Source organism: Orycteropus afer, unplaced genomic scaffold (genome assembly GCF_000298275.1).
Source record: "Orycteropus afer afer isolate SDZICR_OR568_19922 unplaced genomic scaffold, OryAfe1.0 scaffold00078, whole genome shotgun sequence".
In the NCBI taxonomy this organism is placed as follows: Eukaryota; Metazoa; Chordata; class Mammalia; order Tubulidentata; family Orycteropodidae; genus Orycteropus; species Orycteropus afer.
The window spans coordinates 2,763,629-2,775,357 of NW_006921665.1; the positions used below are offsets into that span (position 1 = coordinate 2,763,629).

The window sequence follows — 11,729 nt, forward strand, 5'->3', positions numbered from 1 at the left end:
TAGCAACACCTCCACTGACAGATGGGTAGTAGCTGTGCGTGAGGTGCCTTGGCTGGGAATTGAATCAGAATCTCCAGTGTAGAAGGTGAAAGAAGATGCTACCACTGAACCATCACTGCTGTGGCTAAATGCCCCAAACCGGGTAGCTTTTGCTGGATGGAAATGGCTTGTCAATGCACATAAAACAATGGGCATAAAATCATAGAATTATTAATTATGAGCAACAACATCAAGAATATTTGTATTGGTTGAACTTAATTCCCAATCAAACAGACCAGTCTGTGGTTAACCAGGGGAAGATCCTTCAGAGCTCGACTGCCAGGAACCCAAATTCAATTCCGTAAGAAACCACTTTTGAACTCTAACCCAGATTTACAGTTAACTGTCGAGTACCAGTGTGTGTACATTAGAGTCACTGGAGATATTTTCACTTTCTTGGGCAGCAGTAGAGCTTGGATAAAATACTGCTAGTAAGGATTCCTGGTGCTGACTCCATTGACTTTGCAGGTAGGAGTTTATGACTTAGGTGGCAATAAAGTGGAAAACACTAAAAAGCTTGGGAGGCCTGGGTTCTGCTGTGCCTATGAGCTGTGTGACTTCAGACTAATTATTTAACCTCTTTGAGCTTTAGTGCCACCACCTGTTAATCGAAGCCTATAAAATCTAATGTGCTTATTTCATGAGATTGGGAATCATGAGTCAGAATCAACTGGACAGCAAATGGTTTTTTGGTGTGTTTTTATGTCTCTTTGTTGACTATAATGTCTCTAATAATATCTGGCATTTAAAATAATATTTTAAATCAGTCAACAATTGTTGTTGTTAGGTACTGTCGAGTTGGTTCTGACTCATATCAACACTGTGAACAACAGAATGAAACACTCTCCACTCCTGTACCACTCTCACAATCATTGCTATGTCTGAGCGTATTGTTGCAGCCACTGTGTCAGTCCATCTTGTTAAGGGTCTTCTCCTTTTTCGCTGACCCTTGCTTTTTACCAAACATGCTATCCTTCTTCAGGAACTGGTCCCTCCTTTCAACTTGTCTGAAGTACAGGAGGTGAAGAGTCCCCGTCGTTGCTTCTAAGGAGTGTTCTGGCTGTATTTCTTCCAAGACAGATTTGTTCATTCTTCTGACAGACCATAGTATATTCAATATTCTTCACCAATAACACAATTCAAAAACATCACTTCTTTAATTTTATAATTAGTATTTAAAAAAATACAAAGAGAATAATTCTAATTTAGCCTATCTTCCAATTTAGATATTCTAACTTTCCTGCTTCTCGGGGCTACAAAGTCAGAAGGGAGAAATGGACATGGTTTGTTTTTCTTACTCCTTTTTGCCCTGAGTTTAAGAAAAGGGGAAAAAGGGAAGTTGCAAATTTGACCTTGTGGTTCCCTGAAGTCTTTTTTTAATTATTATTTAAAGTAATTATTTTTTAATAGGTAGTAAAAATAGTATAATTTAAAAATGTACAAAAAATGAAGAATAAAAATAAATTTCTATTTGCTCCTCTGCCATAAATATTCAGTTCTCTCCTAAGGCTAACCACTACTACGAGTTTGTTTTTTTTTTCTTAATCTTTCCAGAGATCCTATGTATGTGTATGTATATATGTATATATATATATATATACACACACACACACACACATCTGTATATTTATATGTATGTGTGTGTGTGTGTGTATTTATTTATTTATGTGTGTTTGTGCCTAAGGCATTTGACTACTAAACACAAGGTTGGTGGTTCAAACCCACCAGCTGCTCCTTGGAAGGAAGATGAGAAGATCTATTTCCATAAAGATTTACAGCCTTGAAAACCCAATGAGGGTCACTATGAGTCAGAATTGATTTAATGGTTTGGTTTTTGGTATACATACAGATAAGGAGCTCTGGTGGTGCAATGAGTAAGGTATTTGGCTGCTCACCAGAAGGTCAGCAGTTCAAACATACCAGCTGCTCTGCAGGAAGATGATGGGGCAATCTACTTCTGTGAAGATTTATAGCTTTGGAAACCCAATGGGTTGCTATGAGTTAGAATCAACTCAATGGCAGTGAGTTTGGTTTAATAAATACATACATACATATATATATATTTATATATATACACACAATATATGTACACACACACACACACACACATATACACATATGTGTACTAGAACAACCCTGTTGTTAACTGGTGTAAAGTCAGCCCTCAACCCATGGTGACCCCATGTACAATGGAACAAAATGCTGCCCAGTCCTGTCATTCCCGTGATCAGTTATGGATCAGACTATTGTGATCCACAAGGTTTTCAATGGCTGATTTTGGGGAGTAGAACACCATGCCTTTCTTGCTAGTCCATCTTTGCTGAAAGCTCTGTTGAAACTTGTTCAGCATTATAGCAACACACAAGCCTCCACTAATAGATGGTTGGTGACTGCGCATGAGGTGTTGTTGCTTTTGTTGCTGTTGTTGTTAGGTGCTGTTGAGTCAGCTCCGACTCATAGCAGGTCTGTGTACAACAGAACAAAACTCTACCTAGTCCTGCACCAGCCTCATAATCCTTGCTATACCTGAGCTCATCATCGCAGCCACTGTTTCAGTCCATCTCTTTGAGAGCCTTCCCCTTTTTCGTTGACCCTCTATTTTACCCAGCATTGTATCCTTCTCTAGGGAATGGTCCCTTCTGACAACATGACCAAAGTAGGTGAGATAACATCTGGCCATTCTTGCTTCCAAGGAGCATTCCGGCCAGGAATTGAACCTGGGTCTGCTACATGGAAAGTAAGAATACTACCAATGAACTAGCAGTGACTCTATAACCTAAAACCAAACCAACTGCCGTTGAGTCATTCCTGAGTCATGGTGACCATGGTGACCCCATGTGTGTCAGAGTAGAGCTGTGTTTCCTAGGGTTTTCAATGACTGTGCTCTTTTGAAATAGATTGCCAGGCTTTTTTTTTTTTTTTTTCTTTTTTTAGGCGCCTCTGGGTGAATTCAAACCTTTTTGTTAGTAGCCAAGCATTTAACCATTTGTACTACCCAGGGAAAATGACTATACACCCATTCCTTGTAAATCAATTTGGTTAGGTTCCAAACACCAGGTTGTTACGTGAAATTGGCATTATGCTCTAGTCAGGGGCTGTGCCTGCTCTTAGTGCCAGTGCCCCCTCATCCCTCTCTGCCCATGAGGGCACCTCAGGTACCTCTCAGGATGTTCATGATACAGTAGGCTCCCCTTCCTCTCCAACTAGGGTTTGGGAGCTGTGGTGGTGGTGGTTGACTATTGTCCAATACCTCTCACCACCTGCCCTGGGCAGGGAACCTGCTTATCCTCCACTCACCACCTCCCACAACCCACACTGTCTTCTCTGGCCCAGCAGCCCCACGTGGTCCCCTTCCCTCTGCCCTCTTCCCACCTCCCCCCATCAACTTCCCTGATACCTATAGGCCCTCACTCAGCCTCCCCTTGCCTGCCTGCCTGTGCCCTCACATCATCCTGCCATCACCCTGTGCCCTCCATGTCTGGACCAAGATGTCATGAATGAATGGAAGAAGGCATCCTGTGGCCAGTTGGCCCCATCCCCCATGTTGTCCGATCATTGCCACACGATATATGGGCTTCCATGCAGAGCATGCCCCAGACAGCCCCATGTGGGGCTTGGACCATTGGAGGCACTGCCTGAGAATTTTTTCAAAGTTGTTGTAAATGTGAAATGTTGGATAACAAGATAGTCAATAAGTGAGGAAGTAGGGGTGTGTGTGTGTGTGTGTGTGTACGTAATACACACACAGACCTTTTAGCATAGTATATCCCTGTTCTGTACCTTGTATTTTTAACTTAAACTACATGTTGGAGGTAGTTCCATATCAATTCATATAGTTTCCTTACTGCTTTAACAATAGTAACAGATTCCATTGTATGGATGTACTTTTATTTAAGCCAATCTCCTATAGATATTCTGATTCCTTCCACTTTTATTATGATAAAAATGCTCCAGTGAATGTTCATGTTTGTTTCACACATGTGGAAGTCTATCTGTGGGACACATTCCTAGAAGTGAAATTGCTGGTTCAAAAGATGTGTGTACATTGTACCTTTTGATAGACATTACCGAAGTGTTCTCCACAGAAGTTGAATCCCTGGAGTCTCGACTTTAAAGAAAATAAATTCTAATCTCTTTTAATCCTGTGTTATTTATTAATAATTATGTTAAAGCCATATGATTGTGTGAAGTGTTAACCGGTTGCCATGGAGTCAATTCCAACTCATGGTAACCCCACGTGTGCCAAAGTAGAATTGTGCTCCAGACTGATTTTTCAGAAGCAGATTGCCATGCTTTTCTTCCCAGGTGCCTCTGGGTGGATTGGAACCTCTAACCTTTCCGTAAGCAGCTCCAGGATTTCCATGTTCTGTGTGAGGTATTATACCCATTGCCATTGAATCAATTCTGGCTCATGGCAACCTGTTTGTTACAGAGTGGAACACAGGGTTTTCTTGGCTGTAGTCATGATTGAAGCAGTTCTGCGGAGCCTCTGGGAGGGTTTGAACCATCAACCTTTAAGTTAAGCAGCTGATTGAAAATGACTTGAGTCTCCTCAAGGCTCCTTGCCAAGACAAATACCAGCATTTAAGCAAAGCCAACCAAGGGAAGACTGGAAAAACCAGTCACTTGTGCTGAGTAGGAGCCCTAGTGGTGCAGTGGTTAAAGCGCTTGACTGCTAACTGAAAGGTAAGCAGTTCAAACCCCAGCTGCTCCATGGAAGAAAGATGTAGCAGGATGCTTCCATAAAGATTACAGCATTGGAAACCCAACGGGGCAGTTCTACTCTGTTCTATAGAGTCACTATAGTTGGAGTTGGAATTGATTTGACAGCAGTGGATTTGGATTTGGGTTTTTTTGTGTGTTGAATCACTGTCCTCTTTCCAGTTTGAGGGCTGGAGAGCAAAAATTAATGACCAATCATACAACAGTTATAATCAGGCTGCCACCTCATTCTTTTTTGTTCTTTTTTTTTGTGTTCTCCTAGGAAAAAGCTTCACTCTGACCATCACTGTCTTCACAAACCCACCACAAGTCGCCACTTACCACAGAGCCATCAAAATCACCGTAGATGGACCCAGGGAACCTCGAAGTAAGTAAGCCCCTTGGGGCCAATACATCCCCAGGCCAATGCACTTGGGGACCATGTCTCAGAATCCTGGGGCTCCACTAACAACACTTCATATGTGGCAAAAAACCTTAGCCCAAGGGGAATACTAGACCCCTTCTGGGAGAGAGAATTTCATTGTCAATATTCTTACTCCTGAAAGGTGATCTCTATGTACTTGGCTCTTCTGAAAGTCTCGCTTAGAAGACAGAAAGAAATCAGGCTGACCCAAGTACATGTTAGGACCATTTCAGGGCTGCAGCAGACCGAGGACTAACCAAATACAATGTGAAGTTCAAGATCAGAAGCAAACAGTAGATAGAAGAAAACTGGCCAGGTACTGGAGTAGCCAGAAAAGAGCTGAGTGTTATAGTGGACCACCATTGAGGTCAGCCTTTTATTGATTTTGTTAAACCACTGAGATGAAAACTATGGAAATAACCCTTTCTTTCTGTGACATGGATCAAAATCTTATTACAGGATGGCTTTAAATAGAGAGTAGGCGGGTAGAAGAGTGCCTGGGGAAAAACCAGTAAATATAGAACGTTGGTACCAAAAAAATAGCTCCTGTGAGGAAAGCTTTTAAAAAAGGAGTAAGGTTGTTTAGTCTGCAGAAAAGATGTCTTCACAGTGACTTAATGACTATCTTTGAGTAAACACAAGAGTAACACTGTTTTCCAGAACCACACCCTTCACCAGGATCTGAGGCTGGGTTACTGTTCTAGGTCTGTGGAGCTGACTAGAGCCCCCACCCAGCATCTGCATGCCTCCAAAACATATCAGGTCCCTGGCAGAAAATGAATATTCTTTCTTCCAGGGTAAAGGGTATTGAAAACCAGGGCTTCTGATTGTCCCTGGAAGCTGAGATAGGGGCAAGTCAGGAGCAGGATGTTAAATGAAATGGTTAAGAATGTGGGGTCAAGGCTCAAACAAGTGGAGTTCTGGTTTAGATACTTAAGGCTTAAATAAGTTACAGAAGTTCTCTAAACCTCAGTTTCCTCATCTGCAAAATGGGGATAGTAGCAAAAGCTTTATGAGATTAAACGAAACAGTGCCATGTGCCTGTAGCAGAGAATGAACTCGGGAAATGTCATGATCCCCCCAGTAGACCATGCCTTGTGCTCCTCTGGCTGCTGCTCCTGGGCCCAGACCCCTTGAGAGGACCTTCTCGTGATGGTTCCTGTAGGGGCTGTAGGGCAGCCTTCGGAGACTGATCAGAGCAGCTTGTAGCAGGCTCTCCTACAGTCTCAGCCACAAGCCTCATAGCATCTTGTTGGCCTTCTGGAACCACCTGTGGGTGCCAGCTCAGCATTCCCAATGACACATGGATGAGTGGGCAGAGCCCAGCAGAGAATCAGTTGCACCTACCAGGCCAGCTCCACCCCCGCCCCAAGACATCCCATACCATTCATGGTTGTGCTCTTGACACACACACCGACTGCCCTTTGCCATGCTCTGGGACTCCCTCTACTCCTGGCCTCCTTTTCAGCCAAATGGCCCTCTCAGACCATTGGGACTCTCCAGTGCTATCCAGACTTGGGAAACTGAGGGCCTGCATAACATCCCTAGATTTTCTTTTATATGTGTAAAGCAAGTCATAGGCATAGGAGCACCCAGTTATAACAAACACCAGGAACCACCATAAGTAGTTTATAGGATTCTAAAGTAAACAGCTAACTAAAAACTAATAGTGACCCTGTGTTAAGCATAGCATAAACTACCAAGCAGGTGCCTTTATTCTCCAAAGGGTACCCAACAAGAGGGGGAGAGAAAAAAAACAGTTGCCATTGAGTCACTTTCAACACACAGCAACCCTGTGTATCAAAGAACTGTGCACCATAGTGTTTTCAATGGCTGACTTTTTGGAAGTAGATTGCCAAGCCTTTCTTCCAAGGCACCTCTGGGTAGACTCGAACTTCCAACCTTTGGGTTAGCAGCCAAGTGCTCTAACCCTTGCACCACCCAGCAACCAAGAGGAAGCAAGTTTACATTATAGCGAGAGCAGGGGTGGGAAGAGGCAGTTATTAGGTATAAGGAAGTTGACTTTATGGGTAATTAGACCTTGAGAAAGACTCACTCTAGAGACTGTAGAATCACTGTCTTTAAAAATAGAAGCCACAGCCATCTCTTGGACAGTTCAAATGCTGACCTGCCTGGAGGAAAAGGCTTAGTCAGGTGACCCCTTAATATACCCTCTACTTCTGTTTTTTTCCCTCATACATTAAAAAAAAAAAGAGTTTTTGCTCCCAAACTCAGCATTTCCTGCCACATTCAAAGGACTAAGAAGAAGGTGGAGATTTAGAAACAAATAATGGCTGCTCACACTTTTCAGAATTGGCAGCCAGGGGGGAAAATATGTCTGTACAATTATAACTGCCCACCTGGATATACAGTTCACTCTGCTTTGTGCTATTTCCTAACTTAAGAAAACAGTCATTGTTGAGAAGCGTCCTGTGAACAGACAGAATGGATTTGCTCCAAAGAGGCACCCATTTTTACAATCTTTCCTGCCAAATGGAATTTGGGGACTAGGGAAAAAATAAGTGGGTGGTTATAAGTATGATACAAAGAGATTTTATGGCCCTAAGTACATAGTCTCCCATTTCACAAGGGGCTTCTAGAAAAAAGTCAAATGCACCCACACCCCCAAGGTGTCTCAGGTGAACTGACTTTTCTATCCATCCATGATGCAATGGTGAACCATCACAGCTAATTTTAGCACGACATTTTCATCTTATTATTCGAACATCTTGTTGTTAGTTGCCACTGAGTAAATTCTAACTCACAGCAACCCCATGTGTGTCTGAGTAGAAACTGTGCTTCATAGGGTTTTCAAGTCTCTGACCTTTTGGAAACAGAGTGTCAAGCCTGTCTTCCAAGGGACCTCTGGGTGGGTTAGAACCACCAACCTTTCAGCCAGTGGTCGAGTGCTTAACTGTTTGTGTCCCCCCAGAGACTCCCCTATTTGAACATCTTCATTCAAGGTGGGAACTTCTTCCTTTTGGTGAGACTTTGCTCACAGTTACTATTATGGATTTATAAGACTTCCCTTCCATCATAAGGAGCTCTGGTGGTGTAGTGGTTAAGGCATTTGGCTGCTAACCAAAAGGTCAGTGATTTGAACCCACCACCTGCTACCCAGAAGAAAGATGAATTTGTCTGCTTCTGTAAAGATTTGCAGGCTTGGAAACCCAATGGGGGTCACTATGAGTCAGAATCCATACGATGGCAGTGAGTTTGGTTTGCTTTTTCCACCATTATGGTGCTGTGATTTCTGAGAGATGCTGGAAAAATGGCCCTGGCATCACAAGTAAATAGTTTTCAGAAGTTCTCTTATTTCATGAAATTAAAGACTAGGAGGGCTAAAAGGGACCTATTCTATTCAAGGCTTAAGCCCCAATTGCCAGAGAAATTAGCTGACTTACTGGGGTTTAAAATTACTAATTGGTGACAGAGCTAGAAGCAGAATGAAGAGCACTTGATACCTAATTCTGTACTCTTCTCCATCCATCTATCTTCCATCCATCTGTCCATTCTTGTCTCCATTCATACCATATTGTCTATTCATCATCTCCTACCCACTTTATAACCTGAACTCAGTTTCCTCATGTGGGAAATGAAGAGTTGGCCTAAATTACTTCTCACGTATGTCCCAGCTCTAAGACTGTATGTTGTTAGCTGCCCTCAAGACAGCCCCTGGCTCATGGCAAACCCATGCACAATAAGATGAAACACTGCCTGGTCCTGCACTGTCCCCATGATTGGCTGCAGATTCAATTGTTGTGATCCATAGAGTTGTCACTGACTGATTTTTGGAAGTCTTTTGCCGGGCCTTTCTTCCTAGCTGTCTTGGTCTGGAAGCTCCACTGAAACCTGTTCAGCATCATAGCAACACACAAAGCTCCACTGACATAAGGTGCAATGGCCAGGAATCAAACCCAAGCCTCCTGCATAGAAGGCGAGCATTCTACCACTGAACCACCATTGTCCCCACCTAAGATTGTATTTGGAAAGAAAAAAAAGACTGCTGTTGAGTCGATTCCAACTCATAGTGACCCTGTAGGACAGAGTAGAACTACTTCATAGAGTTTCCAAGGCTGTGAATCTTTACAGAAGCAGACTGCCTCATCTTTCTCCTGTAGAACAGATAGGTTCAAACCACTGACTGTTTAGTTAGAAGCCAAATGCTTTAACCACTGCACCACCAGAGCTCCTTTAAGATTGTATACCAAAAACAAAAATGAAACCCACTGCCACTGAGTCGATTCCGACTTATAGTGACCCCTGTTGGGTTTCCAAGGTGGTAAATCTTTACAGAAGTAGATTGCCTGTTTTTGCTTCCATGGAGTGGCTAGTGGGTTTGAACCACCAACCTTTTGGTTTGCAGTCAGATGCCTTAGGCACTGTGCTAACAGAGCTCCTTTTAAGATTGTATAAACCCACTGCCATCGAGTCGGACCTGACTTATAGCGACCCCTTGTTGGGTTTCCGAGGCAGTATCACTACAGAAGTGGATTGCCCAAAGGGCAAATGGTGCTTCTGTTATAAGCATAGGGACTTCAACTTGAAGTCTTCATGCAAAAAGCCAGAGAGAAAACTTAACTTATTAATTCTGCCCTTTGGGTAAATTGAGGAAAAGCTTAAGCATAAAAGAATATGCCACAACCAGTCCATGGGCCATGCCAATGGGATAAGAATGTTTCCCATCCCACTCCCAGGGTTTTGTAGCAAAAGTGTCTTCCAAAGACAATTCAAAATATTTTTTATTTCAAATGGTTACTTGCCTTTCTTTTTTTTCCAGTAATCAACCTGTCACTCAACGAGTCAGAACTTGTTGGATTTTTCCAACGTTCCACTGGAATTTTGTTATATCTTAGACCAATATAGAATTATTATTTGTTGAAAATTAAAGTTACTATGGTGAAAGAACACAAAAAATCCAAAACCAAACCCATTGCCATTAAATTGATTCTGACTCATGGCAATCCATGTGTTAACAGAGTGAACTGGTATACAGGGTTTTTTATTATTATTTTTTACGGCACCTGCCAATCTTTGTGGAGGCATTCTGGTGACAGACTGGGTGGGCACTTGGCTCCTAACTGAAAGGTCAGTCATCCAAACATGCTAGCCATTCCGCTGGAGAAAGAGGTGGCAGGCAGTCTGCGTCCTGGAAGATCACAGCCTCAGAAACCCTGTGTGGCAGTTCTGCTTTGTCCTATAGTGTTGCTATGAGTCAGAACTGACTTGAGTATAACTGGCTAAAGGGAATCTTTATAGAAGCAAATTGCCAGGTTTTTCTTCCATGCCATCACTCGTTAGGTCTGAATCACCAACCTTTAAGTTAGGAGTTGAATGCAAACTGTTTGTGCCACTCAGGGACCCTGAAGGAACATCATCAGGAGGTTTTCCCTGCTAGGGATGGGTTCACCCATGCTGCACTAGATGGAGGGGAAAAGGAGGACTGTGTTTTCAGTTAGTAAATGAAGCATTTAGTAGCTTGTCAACGTATTGAAAACTTGTCTTGTAGTTTAAGACATACAGGGAGAGGATTTTTCAAGCAAAGGGTACTTGAGAGTTGTTTTTATTTATTTTTTATATTTCTGTTAATCCATGTGTTTGCAATTTAGTGTGACTAATAATATTGAGACACCAATTGAAATATCTACTCAAAAATATACATCTTCCGTAGTGCCTCTGGGTGGGTTCAACATCTAAACAATATTCTCAGCAGATATTTAACTCAATACTTTATGAATTTTTGAATTAGCTCAGTGCCTGGAAGGATGATATTTTGCTTTGGAGAGGTTAAGGAGAGCAAGGGGTTGTGTCGCTGACATTTTGGGGGCCCTGTTCTGGAGGTGTGGTTTGGACAGTCATTCATATTGTCATAAGTCAACATCTGTCTGGTCAGGTCTCCATTACATCTGGAATGTTGAGAAGACACCTAATTAAAAATTCAGAAGGTTAGCATAAATAATATTGGCCATTTCTGGGATAACTTCTGCCAGTGAGTTAAAGGAGACCTCCAAGATGACTGTTGGGCTTGAGCTCTTGAGAGTCACAATGACAGACAGCAAGGCTATCTTTGGGACATGCCACATGCTGGGGCACCAGCTTTCATGCTGACAAAATCTTCCTCAATAAGAAAGGTAACCAATTGTTGCCAAGTCAACTTCTGATTCATAGCAACCCCATACAGAGTTCTGGTTAAAATAAGTCAATTTGAAGAGCTAACTCTCATCATTCAGTTGCTTTTTTTTTTTTTTTTTAAAGAACTTTGTTGTGATTATGCTATAGAAATACAGTTTTCTCCTGTGACTTTGAATGTAAATAACTCACTGTCATAGAGTCCAATCTGACTCATAGGAACACCTCCTTGGGTTTCTGAGGTGGTATCACTACAGAAGTAGATTGGTCAGCCTTCCTTCCGAGGAGTGGCTGGTGGGTTTGAACTGCCAGCCTTCTGCTTAGCAGTCAGATGCTTTAGGCACTATGCTACCAGAGCTCCTATTGAATGTAAATGTTGTTGTTGTTGTTATGTGCCGTCGAGTCGGCCCCGACTCATAGCGACCCCTCCTTGGGT

At 42.5% G+C, this 11,729-nt stretch overlaps 1 protein-coding gene across 1 annotated transcript in view; it reads left to right on the forward strand.

Annotated features, from left to right (window-relative positions):
- RUNX1 (RUNX family transcription factor 1) overlaps nucleotides 1-11,729 on the forward strand; it is a 330,881-nt gene that overhangs the window by 236,998 nt on the left and 82,154 nt on the right. The window contains exon 4 of the mRNA XM_042781001.1: nucleotides 5,024-5,128. Coding sequence (XP_042636935.1) covers nucleotides 5,024-5,128 — 105 coding nt within the window. The remainder of the gene's footprint in view (nucleotides 1-5,023; nucleotides 5,129-11,729) is intronic.